At 35.9% G+C, this 15,898-nt stretch overlaps 1 protein-coding gene across 2 annotated transcripts in view; it reads right to left on the bottom strand.

Moving 5' to 3' along the window:
* Positions 1 to 15,898, bottom strand: part of NBAS (NBAS subunit of NRZ tethering complex) — a 160,150-nt gene that overhangs the window by 50,280 nt on the left and 93,972 nt on the right. For both annotated transcript variants that reach the window (XM_042823108.1, XM_042823195.1), the window contains exons 43-46: positions 13,745 to 13,995; positions 12,691 to 13,025; positions 2,912 to 3,130; positions 2,471 to 2,673 (exon numbers count right to left, since the gene is read on the bottom strand). In XM_042823108.1, the coding sequence (XP_042679042.1) occupies positions 2,471 to 2,673; positions 2,912 to 3,130; positions 12,691 to 13,025; positions 13,745 to 13,995 (1,008 nt within the window). The remainder of the gene's footprint in view (positions 1 to 2,470; positions 2,674 to 2,911; positions 3,131 to 12,690; positions 13,026 to 13,744; positions 13,996 to 15,898) is intronic.

Below are 15,898 nucleotides of genomic sequence, written 5' to 3'. Positions count from 1 at the left end.
ATAAACGGTATAAAACAACTTTCTCCCCTATACTCCCATTCCAACTTCTTCCCCCAAAATAAAGTTTTTTGCTAGTTACACGAGGTCATTGATAAAGTGGTCTTTCATATGGAATACTCAGCAAATCAGAGACCAAGGCAGGCAAAGACCCAGCCCCAGCATCAAATCCAAGAGAGTGTTCCCAATGAATTAATTTAATTGGACTATAGAAAAAGAAAAAAGAGCCCAAGTGAGTATTTTATAATGCTCTGGAAGAGGAAGAGCATCACTAACAAAAGGATTCTGAAGATCTCATTGATATTCTGTTAACAATGGCCACAAAACATATTGAACTCTATTTTCCCTGGGAACACAAATTATGATAGGGGTACAGAGGTCAAATCCCAGAACTTCATCCTCTGCTTATTTCCTGCAAAATTTCACATTTTAGCTCAAGATCAACAGCAATGGGAACTGAATGTATTTTTTTTTAATTAAATTACATCAGAGAGGCATGTGTCTGAACACTGCTATCTCCTTGGTAGGAAGAGGAAGAGGTTGCTCTTAATGGGCTACAAACATCCATGGACTTCAAAATCCACATCTTAAAATCTTGCTGCAGACTAAGAGAATCTTCACAGGTTTATTTAATCCTAACAGAATGTTTTCCGTGTACACTCTCCTCATGGGCTGTCATTCAAGCCTCTAAAGCACATTCTCTATTATTTCACTGCTCTAATAAATACCTTTAGTTTCACTGTGGCAGGAAAAAGGTTGAACCTCAAAGGACATACTATAGTTCCACATTACTTGCCAGAAGAATTTTACAGTCACCATCATTATGAAAGCTGTCAATTTATTATTATTTTTTTTACTGCTTCCTAGGAGAAAGTATTACAAATGGCAAGCTCAGCTAGGAATAAGCACTAAAAACAATGCATAAAATGGACGTTATTTCACTGAAGGGCTTTTCAATAAACTCGCTTTTCTTTCTCTCACCTGTGTTCATGTCCTCATTATGTCCACTCACACTTATTTTTAACAGCTCTATATTCTCAGAGACATAATATTCTCCCAAATAGCAATTAAGTTAGAATTATCTTAACCTCCAACTTGTGAATGAAAGATATGTCCCTTCTGGGCTAGAAGACAGTAAGTACAAACACCATGGCTAACTCAACAGGCAGTATACTCTTCAATGCAAAAATCTTTCTTCCTTCCTCATTCAAGACACAATACGTACTTAAGGAAGCACACAATAACTACAGTAGTTTTGTAAGATTCCTTTCAAGAGTTATATTTGTTATTTAGAAACAAGACTATAAATAATATATGCATGTAAAAGACCTACGTATTGAAGTTAATGCAAATGCTAAACTCACTATTAACTGAGGCTAAGAAAACCAGCAACAGCTGATTTAATCTCCTCTTTCATCATCCAGGTCTCACCCCATCTCACAGAATTATTCAAGGACATGTAAGTATGAAGTGCAGAAGCCAGTTATTTCACATTTTTCTCCATACTTTTCACATAAAAGATGACTCATTTTGCTACGGTAGTATAAACAGAATAGTTTGGTTTGCGTAATGCAACTACAGAGGTTCTAGAATTCACAGCTCCAGAACAAGATAGGGATGAAGAGTCGCTTCCAGCAGGGAACATTCCTACGATGGCACTAACAGCAGCAAGAAACAGTAAGTGTCAGAAAGAGTTGGTCAAACAACACTCTTCCTCAAATCAAAATTTATCTCCCAGAAGTCAGCTCGTTGTGTCATTTATTTTTAATCACTGTTACTTTTAATTGCTGTAGGAAGCACAGAATAATCACAGTTGCAGTTTAGCTTGGCGGTTGGATGTGACTCAAAGAGAGCCACAAGAAGAGCAAAAACTCTAGCTTTCTTTACAAGAACAAAAAACAAAGATGAAAAACTTACTTAGAAAGACTATGAATTCATAATTTAAAATTAACACATAATCTGAAAAGCTTGAAAATGAGAAAAAGAACCAAAATGCTTCTCCCCCAAAAACCAGCAAGTTACTCAAAAGATGGAAATCATACTGCACTTTGTAGAATTAACTGTTGTGGAAACAGCTGTTGTTAGGCTTCTACTTCCCAAATACCCACATGAAAATGTACACACTACTTCCCTCTCTTGAAGAGGGAAGAAGTACATGAAATCATAAAATTGCCAAAAAGTTTCTGAAATGCAAGCGCAAATAACGGAATTGTAAACCTAAAGGTTTAAAACTTAAAAGCACTTGTCAGTGAACAGAATGAGTTTTCTCGCTTCTTCATTCAAGTAACTCACGCTTTCTAAACTCAGAATAACTATCATCTCAATATGACATTATCTGTGAGTGGAAAAATAAGAAGTCAATTCCTCTCATTACCTAATCTTCTATAAAATCCACACATTCAAAGCAAACAAGCATTCAATTAAAACAAAGGGAAATTAACAACAAAAAAAAACATGCTGACATTAGACTTACCTTAGCATACATACAATTTTTTTAATAGCACATTGAACAATATCTTTGGTAGAAAGACAAAGATCTCCAACAGCCACTTCTATCAACTGTTGTATCATGTCCAGGGGCTGACCATCTATACACATGGTTACTGCTTGCTCATGGATTTGGTCTCTCTCTGACCTTGACAGGTCATACAAATAACCATACTTCTGTAGTACATCCTGTGAGCAGATAAGTTTTGAACGTGAATCAGTGCACTTATTTATGGGCATGTGTCATCTTTACTTCTGCCAAGATAAAACACTACTACAAAACAGAGAAGACTGGTAGAAATGAATTTTCAAACACCAAGCAAGCAAAAACAAAGCTGTAAAACACAAAAAATATGACAGTAGTTTGATGTGTATCACTACTGGTTATGGCAACACTCAAAACAAGTATCAGATTGGTAACCATTACCTGCTCGCTGTTTTTCAAATAAGCGATAAAACTATGAGTGAGTGTTTCCAGATGAGCAAGGGATTGCTGCAAGTGATTCAGAGTTTTTTCATATGCAACAGCAGGATTTTTTGCATCCTCCATCTCATTCTCAGAATGCTTTTTTCTTGATTTCTCAGAAAGATGTTTGACTGCCTTAACAGCCTTCTTAGTCAGTTCCGTCCTGGCTTCAACAGGCAGCTGAAAGAGATTGCTCAATATTTAATCATTATTATTCTTGTCTGTACATTACCATTTGTATTAAAACAATGCTTAGAGGTACAGTTTTCTATGGTTGTGCATTAAAAAACCTGAAATGTTTTAGGAGAAACAAACTTATTTACTCATTTATTTTTTAAAAGATCAGTATTCCATTTACTTTCTTCTGTCATCCTTTTTTTATTCACCTTGAATATGGCTCACAATAGAACATACAAAATTATTGAAGAACTTTTCACGATTTTTTCAGATTTTTTTCTGTTGTTGTTTTCTTGAAACTTTTTACCTTTGCATTAAGAGATGTCTGGGGATCATTCTACAATATACAATATGTATATAATATATACAATATTATATACAATATATATCTACAATATATACAATACAATATACAATATGAACTCAAAAACTCAAATCCAAAAAATTAACTTAAGCTTAGTTTTGTTAGGTCTAGATAATGGTTTGAAATACATCTCTAAGACTATAATCATAAAGAAAGACCACTTCGAGGTCTATTTCAGTAATTTATCTTGAGCCATGTACGAGTTGATCTGCTTGAGCATTTTCTGAAACTACTTCACAGGTGGGTTACCACCATATTATGCTACTACTGCAATGAAGATTTTGCAGCTATCAAGTTTTTGTCAGTCTCTTATAGAAGTACATTACAGTTCTACATAATTTTAATAAAACGTAGGCTGCAACAGATTGGCTTTAAGAGAGATAGAAACTCCTTTCAAATCTACATATTTAAAGTGCAAGTTATACAGAATAACAACTTGCTGTTATGAAAGACCTTTACAACCAGATGTATCTAGGCATTAAAGCAAAAAAAAAAAAAAAAAAAAAAAAGTCTGCTTTTTCCATTAAACTTCTAGTGGAGATCATTTTCCAGATACATTCATGCATACACTGAATGAAGTCTCCTTCTATGCTTCCATCTGGCATGATGGGGTTATTCCAGTGCATCAGAATGGAACTGAGTACTTCAGAATAGAAGCCAGGCAACAATTACTGATTTCCAAGCTTCCAGAATCCAGGACTACTTTGGGAGCAGATAAAGATGGAAACACTCTTTAAACAGACAGCATTTGCAGCAAACTGCTGTGCACTTAACAGCAGCATCAGCTAGAAATCTAAAACAAAGTCTGAAATATCATTTTTAAAATTATACATCATGTATAAATTGTTAAATTATAATTTCAAGTCCTGCTTTAAGATGCTTGAAATAAACTTTCTGACGGATGGAGGTCTCCTTTGCCTACACCCACAGCATTAGATACTTTAACATCAGTTATTTTAACTACTGGTTTACTAGACAAAGACATGCTAACAGTGTTAATTGCAAAGTAGATCTACACAAAAAACAGAAAACAAAGCTTGGATCTGTACGACATATTGAATAGGAAAAAGCTGGATTTACCACAGAAAGAGGAAAACTAAGCTGATATAATAAAAGCAGGGAAAAGGTGAGACTCTTCATATCATGTTACAATTTAATGACTGTGGATGGATTTATGCATCCATTTTGTAAACCTCATAAAAGATGAAAACAGCTATATTTTTCATTTTCTCCCTTCAACTGTATATTTTCTAATGTTCAAAACGCAATTAAGAGAGATGCAAAAAGGCAAACAATTTAAGTATTCCATCTAACTGTTATATCCTAGAGAACTGTGTGAATATTCTGCATGCATAAAGTCATGATGCTATCAGCATACATAGAACAGAGCATTAAAAACAAGAATGGTATTCCAAGACTATTTTAATTTTGCATTCTTATTTGCATACTACTAAAATGCAGCACTACTAGCATATCTTCTCTATGATTATTTTATTCCCAAACATAAATGGCTATCCTCCATATTTCTAGTCAGTTCAGTAATGAGATTTGGTGTCATATTCAGTGAAAAAAATAGCTTAGGGGCTACTTCAATCTTTGTTCGAATGTGAAGTATTCTTTTTTCTAAGAGGTTTTAAAGTTCAAAAGGATCATTAATTCCATGGGCTTCAATATGTGGTAAAAAAAAAACAAAAACAACAACAACAAAAACTAAAAATCAGTTTTCTTTCATATTCAAATAAAGGAACGTCACACACTTTCAGCCCAACAGATTTCACTCCTTAGGATAAAAATCCATTGCAGAAGCCTATTATCTTCAGAATATTTAAGTACTTCTTAAAGTATTGCACAAGTAACATTTATTTACTTATGAACTTTCTGATCCTGTCACTCTTACTGACAGTGATTAACATTCAGCTATGAGGTGATAGAAACAGTTTCACTTTTAATAAAAACCTGGGACCCCCAGCATCACTATCACAGACTGGATGAGGTTGACAGGGCCCTCTGGTTTATGTGGCCTAACTCCAGCAGGGACACAAGCAAAAATACCCACAGAAGGTTTCTCAGGACTAGATCCAGGCAGATTTTGAAGATCTTCAAGAAGACTCTACAGACTCTCTGGGCAACCAACAAATACACACTGCCTGATGCTCAAAGTAAACAGTTTGGTTTGGTTCCTGTCTCTGCCATCGAATTCCATCTTCACGTACTTCAATGACCAAATGCCATCTAGGCATATCTCAACAAGACACAGTAGAAGGAAAACCAAGTTACTTTAATTATAGAATAATGAAAGATGGTTCCCAATTCTTACAGGTGGGAGAAGACAACTGGAATAGCAAAGGCAAAAAAACTTGTGAATGAAGACAAAGAAAGTTTAAAACATGAAGGAGTGAGAAACTGTGGCAATCACTCACCACCTCCCATAAACAAAACAGTGCCAAGAAAATCTCTGATCACCTCAACACTCACATTTGTTACTGCTGAGCATGACATCACGTGGTAAAGAACTCTTTTGGCCAGATTTAGTCAGCTGTCATTTCTACCTTTTTGCCTACATCCAACTTACTAACCTGGAGAAGGAGAGAAAGTCTTGATGCTGTGCAAGTCAAAACATTGGTGTGTTATCGACTTTGGTTTAGCCACAAATCAGCAGGTGCAGTACTTTGTAGAAAATAATAAACAAAAAATCCATGGCACATAAGCTATCATGAAAAAAAATAACTCCACCTATAGTACAATTAATCTGAAGAACAGTGTAGAAGTTCTAACAAAAGTAAGGAATCAGTTGTAGGAAAGACACTACTCCTTAAGTTTTCTCTTGAAGCAGACTTATTAGAATATATTAATGGTAAGGTACAATGAAGTATCTATGTATTGATGTCAGAAAAAGAGGTACTATTAATACATATGAGGAAAGATGTCATACAAGACAAACTGATTGAACTGGAGCATAGTGATAAAAAGCGATAAAAAGATGACAAGTAATTCAAAATCTGACATGTGAATGCAGCTGTGCTTTGTAAGAACATTATTAACACGTCTTGTAAATCTTCAAGTATAGTTACACTCTTCTTCCTTAAAACAATGTAAAATGCTAAGAAGTCAATCAGTCAGCCAAAAGGTACCGAATATTACAAAGAACTTCTTTAAAGCTGAGCTTTTTCTACAACTAATTAAAATGGCATTTAAAGTTGTTCAAACTGAAAGAGAAGATGATGCAGTAGTGAGTTGTCCACTGTTCATCCATTTGGCACTTAGTCAAAATGTGCATATCATATTCCTGCTTAAGCTAGATGAAAATTGTCAAAAAGGCATTACAAACTCAAAAGAAATAAGGGTCAACCTTTCAAATAAAACCATTACACTACTTGTGAAGTTCTTCCTTTGTATCAGAAGTTACACAAAGAAAAAAAAAGGAATGGAGTAGAAAACAACCACAAAAAAAAAAAACCATAAGCCATACATCAAACAAATGTGGGAGTCTGTGGAGGCTGTGAAGTAAAAACTTCAATTCTCTCTATAGATGATCTAATTGATTTACCACTGTTTTTTGTTCTCTTTTCCGATCTTAAGCTCTAATCTTTTCTTCCTATCTAACATATTACACCCATCCTCATTTGGGATATTATCCTCAATAATGAAAATATGATGACATAAAAGTTAATTGATTTCAGTTGTGGTTTTGTGGTTGGTTTTCAGGCATGTTTCAATGAACTTCTGGGTAACGACATACAAGCTGAAACAGATGGTTCTCTGAAGATGCAACAGATCATCTAGCACAAGCAGAAGAAATGTCTGCAACAACAGAATTTAAAAATATATTTAAAAACATATTAAATACTTTAGGTCACAAAGGAAGCCATGAAGACAAAGTTGCTATGATCACAGCTGTAATTAAGAATTTGCAAAGTCAGCATTATTTAAAATAAAGGAGAATTACTAAAAGAAAAAAATCCAAATGCATTCAAAAATGTGTTAATGCCACTGAACATATGGAGTACCTAAACAATGGGAAATCTCATATATAGAATATTTAAAAGGTCGTAAATATCATAGAACCATATAATCACCAATATTGGAAAGGACCTCCAAGTTCATCAAGTCCACCTTCCATCTATATTTTCCATTAAACCATGTCCCTCAGTACAACATCTAAACATTTCCTGAACACCTCCAGGGATGGTGAATCCACCACCCCTGTGGGCAGCCTATTCCAACACCTGACTGCTCTCAAAGAGCAAATTTTTCCTAATATCCAACCTGAACTTTCCCTGGTATAACATGAGGCTATCCTCTCTAGTTCTATCACTAGTTACATAGGAGAAAAGCCAAAACCCACCTCACCACAACCTCCCTTCAGGTAGCTGTAACAAAGTGGTAAGGTCTCCCAAGAGCCTCCTCTTCTCCAGACTAAACAATCCCAGCTCCCTCAGCCACTCCCCATAAAATCTGCACTCCACATCCCCCACCAGCTCTGTTGCCCTTCTCTGTACACGCTCCAGGGCCTCAATTCTTGTAGTGGGGGGCCCAAAACTGAGCACCGTACTCGAGGTGTGCCCTCACCAGGGCCGCGCACAGATGGATGAACACTTCCCTGCTCCTACAACAACACTATTTCTGACACAAGCCAGGATGCCACTGGCCCTCTTGGCCACCTGGGCATTCTGCTTGCTCACATTTAGTCGAGTGTTGACCAGCACCCCCAGGTCCATTTTTTCCCACACAGTCTTCCAGTTACTCTGCCTGAAGAGTTATTGTGGCCAAAACGCAGGACCCAGCAGTTGGTCTTGTTGAACTTAATCCCATTGGCCTCAGCCCAGCAATTAAGGCTGTTCAGATCCCTCTGAAGGGCATTCCTACCCCCAAGCAAACTTACACTTCCTCCCAGCATGGCATCATCCGCAAACACACTCAACACCCTCGTCCAAGTCATCAATAGACATTGAACAGGACAGGCTCCATTTCTGTCCCTTGGGGAACATCATTCACAACTTGTGGACTCCATTTAATGCCAGTCATCACCACAATATCTTCCAAATGTAGCTTATGTTGATGGAAGGATCAATGCTTCAGTCCTTCAATGTGTGAAACTAAGAGTTAAAAACTTGACTTGCTTCATTCACCATCCATCTATGCTTTGTCCAACTGCAGGCAGATGCTGATATACCACACCCACAGAAGAGTTGTAAAAATAATGAAAGATTAGAAAAAAAGGAAAAGATCAGAAAAGTCCCCAAACTCAGTGTATCAAAGACAAGTTGAAGAGGCTCCTGCAGAATTTGTGGAAACAAAACCTTGATGATTATCTCTTCAGTACAGCAGAAAAAGAAGTCTATAAGCTGGAATTTAAAAATTAAACAGTCTAGCAAAAGAAGCATTTAAAAAAATAAACATAGAATAACTAGCCACTAGAACAATCAAGTATTATTAATAGCTTCACAAGTCACTCAATCTCCCTCTGGAAAACATGCCCAGTGTCCTATAGACATGCTGGCATTAAAAAAAAATCAAGCAAAAAAACGTTTGGGAAGTTGTCTAATCCGTCTTGTACAGAATATCCAGTACATTAACAGCATTACTTTGGGCTTAATGATTTACCGGTTTCCCACCGTGATACAAGTTTCCACCACCCAGTCACCCCTTAGTTTGAATCTTTAAGACTGGGGAACTGAATCTCATCTTCCAGGTAGTATCTAATTTCTGTTGACTGCAAAAATATGGAAGAGCACATCTGAGCTCTTATATGAGCACACAGTCACCTAAAACCTCACCATACTTCAAATCACTAGATGTGAAAGGACAACTAACATAGTTATGTAAAAGGCTATTGGCAAGTATAAAAAGCCCATTCACTTTTTCAATTGAGATTTTCCTCTCAATTTCTTTGCCAGCTGAACACTGCTCATTCATCTCCCTTTAAACTCATTTTCCACTGGCCCAACTAATCTGAGAAGCTATCCTTCTACCTTTCAGATGCCTATTTATTAGTAGCATAAAAGAAGCAACAATGAAAGTAGTTGCTATGGCATCTTCACATATGAAAAATGCAAACGACTTCTACATCTGATCATAAGAAAAGTTCTGTAATAAATCAGACCTATGGCTGCTCTTCTTTCCCAACCCATACTCCATGCTGTAATTATTGTGACATTACCCACAAATGTCTCTTATTAAAACATAAATTTTTAAAAATTTCTATAGAAGAGCAAGTAGAAGGTAAAGGTGAGGAAGGGGACCCACTGTCAAAACCCCAGCAAGTTCCTGTCTTTCTCACTAACAATTACAAGTTGCAGAAGTCAGCACTAAATCCCTATGCTTTAATTCCCCTTTTAAAGTTAAGCACTGTTTCCACATTCTGTCCTATCAAGTGACACAAAAGTAGAAGAGGCTTCCAATTGCTTTGCTGCCTGTTACCTGCCTCTCCTTACTTCTGCTAATAAAACAGTGAGTGATATTCTGGTATCAGCTTCCTAAATTCCCACTCAGTTAAAATTCCAGTGATACCCTGGAAGTTCAACTTGCACAGCCTTCCATGCAGCCTTATCACACCATAGTAACTGTCCTATCCTACCTACTTGACCTTCCTTCCATAACTTATCACTTCAGAATTTCCTGATTGTTCCTTGATTATTTCATGTGTAAGCATCAAGTGTTTTGCAGACCTTTACCTATGTTAAATATCAATATCTCTATGAAGTACAAAAATGTACAGAAATATTAGATACAGAACTAAATAAATAAAGAACTAAATAAATAGTATTCTGTAGCAAATATTTCTAAATATTTATTTATATAAATTTATTTTTATATATTTATTTATCTATTCTGTAGTAAATATTTCTAAATAAATAGTATTCTGTATAAATACAGAACTAAAATTCTAAGTAAAAGGTACAGCATTAAACTGAAAAATACTTCATACATAAAAGTTATAGGAAAAAGATACCAGATAAATACCATCTCAGGAACTGTTACGATAATTTTTCATTGTACACTTTCCACTTGAAAATTAGTGTCTGGATTCTAAGACAAGAATAGTTGCAAGCTGATTAAATAGCTGTTTTATTCTCAAACCCAGTGCACAGTAGATGCTAAATCAGCTGATCTGATCAACTGCTTCAAACAATTCTCAAGTTCGTTTTATGACTTTTGGGCTTCAGCCCAAAAGGTTTTTGCTAAGTTCTGCTTATAGAGCAACCACAATAACCTTCAAAGAACTATCAGCAATTCCTTTTCTTTACACCTATTCATCTTAAGAGAGTACAGAAACCATATTAGAATCCTAAACAGAAACAAACATAACATTTCAAAATACGTTCACAGGGAATGTTACTCCCTACATCATTCATAAATGAGAAATAGCTTCTGAAATGCTCAAGGCAAAATAACAGATAAGAGTTTAAAGTAATAACTAGCAGCAGTCATACATGAAGACAACATTTCCTTCTCACTTGAATACAGTCATCCCCTAGCCACCTCAGTGCAGGGTCATGTCTAGCAACTGAGACCTCATCATGACTACAAATATCTCCCAATAGGCATGAAACTCTCTTACAATCATGAAATAAACCTGGTTGGAAGAGACCCACAAGAATCATTATGTCCAACTCCTGACTCCACACCGAGAGCACTATTCAGACATGTTTTGAACTGCTGCAGCATCATGCCATAACCACTGCCTGGGCAGTCTGCTCCAGGGTCCAAGCACACTCTGATGTAGAGCCCTTGCCTAACATCCACCTGCCCCTTGCCTGATGCAGCTCCATGTTGTTCTCTCGGGCTGTGTTGTTGTCACCAGAGACACGATTCAATGAATAACAAAAAGTTTTCACTTTTCTGGCACTCTTTTAAGTTACACCACTTGCAGTATTTGTATTCTAGTACAGCAGGAACATTAAAACAATATGCAGAGAGGAAAAAAAAAAAAATGACACCTCATGGGAAAACATGAATAAACAGCTCTGTAAAATGAGCATGATGCAGAATAGAGAAGATTTAAAAAAATCTCCACCATCTTTCCATTTCAGATTAAGCTAGTGAAGACAGTATCTCAAGCTCTTAAGGAAATTACAGAATCACAGAACGGCCTTGGTTGAAAGGGACCACAATGATCATCTAGTTTCAACCCCCCTACTACGTGCAGGGTCACCAACCAGCAGACCAGGCTGCCCAGAGCCACATCCAGCCTGGCCTTGAATGCCTCCAGGGATGGGGCATCCACAACCTCCTCAGGCAACCTCTTCCAGTGTGTCACCACCCTCTGTGTGGAAAACTTCTTACTAATACCTAACCTAAACCTCCCCTGTCTCAGTTTAAAACCATTCCCCCTTGTCCACCCACTGTCCACCCTCGTAAACAGGGTTTACGTTCCCCCTCCTATTTTTATGCTCCCTTCAAGTACTGGAAGGCCACAATGATGTCTCCCTGGAGCCTTCTCTTTCCCAAGCTAAACAATCCCAGTTCCCTCAACCCTTCTTCATAGGAGAGCTGCTCCAGCCCCTGATCATCTTCGTGGCCCTCCTCTGGACCCACTCTAAGAGCTCCACGTCCCTCCTGTACCTAAGCAATCTGTTATCACTCTTTTGTGCTTCATAGTAAAGATATATGACAAAGCATAGGTAAAATTTTGTGTTAGAAATAGCTTTATAACTAAGTTTCACTGGGCAAAAGTAAAAGGCAGATCTGATAGCTTATGCTACAGACATGAGAGTACATTCTTTCAGTGCTAGGCTTTCAGCCAGATGGAAATTACGACACAGTTTATCATTTAAATTATTACAGCGCCTGGAAACCATATGCAGCGGCCCAGAACACTTCTCTGTAGAGCATCTTATTCAGTATGCAAAAGACTAGTAGTAAATAGAAGCTTGCAGCACAATGAATTTTAGGATTAGCACAAGTAAAATAAACACATGAGAAGAATATCTTGTTCTCTTCTGAAACAGAATACTGGGACTTTAATGCTCCATGAAAATCTCTCTTATCCCCAGAGCTAGCTCCTCTATCCAAACAATTATTTTTCTTTGTATACTGACAGAAGTAAAAAGAAAAAAGTGTACCATGTATATGCTCATGAAATGATCCTTAAGAACTGTAAAATTAAAAATACCAAATCTTGCTATGAATTTCTCCCTCACAGAATATTAACTGAGCTCCACCTGAAGTTTGAAATTCTTCAAATAGATCCACTTACCTTTGTGACAGCTTTTGAAGAAAAGGTAATTTCATCAATGAAAGTGATTATATCATCTGGATCCAGTCTATCAAAGTACTTTGAACACACATCATATGCATGTAGCAATTCATCCATGGTTTCTGGTGTTTTTTTAATGAGATGGTGATCACCATTCCAAAAAAGGTTTTGTAACCAGACAGCATAAAGAGAGCTTGGTGACAGCATACTGCCATCTTTTTTAGGGATTTTGGGAGCCAGTTTGGAAATTGATAAAATATTTTGACTTGTAAGTATGGGCTCCAATGTTTCCAAAGGGTTTTCATTTTCATCCATTAGCTTTTTGTAATTAAGACCTATTGACAAAAAGAAAAAGGCAAACAAAATAGAAGTTATTCAAAACTACATTCAAAACTACATCTTCAAAAACAACTAGTTATTCAAAACTACATCTTCACATTTCTGTGTAAAACTAGAAAAACTCTCACTCCTCTTTCATTCACAATCATGCATACAGACTAGAGAGGAAAAAGGGAAGAAATAACATAAGGGGATAAATAAAGTTTGTTTTTTTTTTTTTTTGCAAAAGCAGAAGGTAACATCAAAGCAAAAGCACAAAATAAAATTAGCCTCTTTACAAAACTGCTTACAATTTTTGACAAACTACGTAACATAGACTTTTGAAGATAATATTCTCAAAATTGCTTAAGATGGTTCACACGAAACTTTCAGGCTTATGCTCCAGGATGTCTGTATTTCTACTTTGAAAATTCACTATAAATTATTGCTAATAATTTTGACATGCATCACTGATTCAATATTTTTAATTCTTTTTTTTTTTTTTTTTTTGCTTACTACGATGATCAAAATTTCTTGTAATACAAAGAAAAGAATCTTATAATAGGCTCCTATAAGGCATGCCATCTACCTAATAAATTACTTACATGCATTTGATATGTTCATTAACAAGAAATTGCCTGGCAAGTGTAAATTCAATAAGCATATTCGTGTCAGCATAACAGAACAGTAAGTATAGCTAGAAAAACAAACGAAAAATAGGCAGTAGCTCTCATACCTGGTGCAACTGCTTTGAACTTTTTCAGGAGTCTGATGTGAGTTTCAGGCTTCACGGTATGCTTCACAACTTCTGAACAACCACAGTTTTCCAGGAGTGTGAAATAATAAAGCAACCGCTGGTGATCTCTACCTTCAATACTTGGGTAAACATATTTCACCATGTGTTCGTATAAGATTTCGGGACTTGTTTTCAAAGTCTCAAAAAGACCAAGACTTTGTGCTCTTTCTTCTATTTCCAGTGTGGACAACCTGCATTTAGATAGAATTCTGCTTTAAAGGTTTGGACATGTCACGAATGAGTCTTCAGCTGAACACTCACGAAGACAGAACACTTACTTGTTTACACAATGAAGTCAGTTAAGTTCAACTTTTCAAGAGATTTTGGAAGTGTAAATACTTATTCTTAAAGGTTTTGATAGTTTCAATTCTTCATAAACAAAAGTAAAGGAGATCGTCAATTTCCTGATCATGTTATCTGCTTACTTGAACATGTAGATTATGGGAGATGCATACTGAAATGGAATTCAAAAAAAGCATTGCAAATCCCTAATTATACTTAAATGTAAAAGTAGACGTAATTCAATGGATGCATATAGGAAGCCCTTAAAAATGACAGATAAACCACATGGCACCTGTAGCTGAAAGATGCTAGCGAATCTTAAGCTCGATCAGTTCTCCTAACCTAGTACCTTGTATTTTCCGCTGAAAATGAGAATTCGTGCATGCTTTGAGAGAGATTATCATTGAAAATTGGTTCCTGCCCTATTTGACACTGTCACTCATGCTTAGAGTATTTAATTTGACAGTTTTATTGCTGTGACTTTCAAACTGTCGTCCATGGAAAGTTATGAAAATGCCAGAAAATCTCAGGTTGACCTCAGCCAGTCTCACATTTTCTCCTCAACTAGGACAAAAATGGATGTATATCAATGAAGTCTCATCTTGAATTTATACATCTATCAGACAGGTAACTGAAATCTAAGGAAAGAAGTCACTTATTGATGACTATCACCTTGACTCTCTCCTGCATCCAGCCACTCACCGCATTAGGCAGTATGTTTCAATATGAGATTGAATATCTTTTAACCACATTTTAGCATCAGTACCTTGGAATTGATTACATTAGAATTCTGACAATTTTTTTTCCTCAGTATATATGCCATATATGACACACGTTTCTGTTCGACATTCAAGGAAAACATGTCTAAGCTTCACTCCTAAACATGTGTTTCATACAATAAATACTACATAAGCAACCTCTCTCAGTTTAAAATGAGTATCTGATTTCTAAGGGAGAATTTTTTTGTTTTTTTCTTTGCCTAGAACTTAGCTCACAATTAGGCTACAAAGCTTGTAAGCATCAATTTAAATCTCTAAATTCTTACTGTTTAAATGTTATAGTTCTACCACATTAAGGGAAAAATGGACAATATTAATGTAAATGAAGTGCTATTCACACGTAATAACAGACACTCAGAACAGATTTATTTCAGGAAAGTGATCTACGTAAGTTTTTCTTTCCATACCAAAGATCAAACTATAGGCTGAATGAATATTAAGCTTTAATTGGCAGAGTGTTGTTGTATGGTTTTGTTTCTTTTGTGTTATTTTTTGGGAGAAGAAGAAGAAGGGTTCATTTCACCCTTCTGAAAGATTCTGGAATAGAATTCATGAAGACAAAAAATTTCCAGCTGACAAAATCACAGAAGGTATTTTAAGAGTTTGGAAATCAAGTTCGACCAGATCCTTCTAAAAGACACCAGTATTAGTTTTCATTGAATTATATATAGTTTTTCAAATTCAAAGCACAACTGAAAAACATGTTCATTTGTCATCAACTAATCAAAGAAATAGTTAATACAAACGATTTAGATCCTTCATTTGAGTTTGTCTATAAAGGCTGGCTTATAGCAACGCTGCATATTTGGTTAAAGAGATTATGTCTTAGAATAGACTTCATTTCAGAATGAATGCATAATGAGTCATACATTATTAATGCCATAATCCCAAAGCTAAAATATACTCTAATGGCCATACGCTGTCAATCAACTTTAAAACAAGATTATGATACAACAAAACATACTCAGCAGTGTATTATGCTATTATGTATCAATTTGCAAGATTTTGAATTTCATTAGGGAAATAGTTGTTA

The sequence above is a fragment of the Centrocercus urophasianus genome, unplaced genomic scaffold (assembly GCF_019232065.1).
Source record: "Centrocercus urophasianus isolate 14NV4802_14NV808 unplaced genomic scaffold, USGS_Curo_1.0 seq_10, whole genome shotgun sequence".
NCBI lineage: Eukaryota > Metazoa > Chordata > Aves > Galliformes > Phasianidae > Centrocercus > Centrocercus urophasianus.
This window is presented reverse-complemented; position numbering and strand designations above follow the sequence as displayed.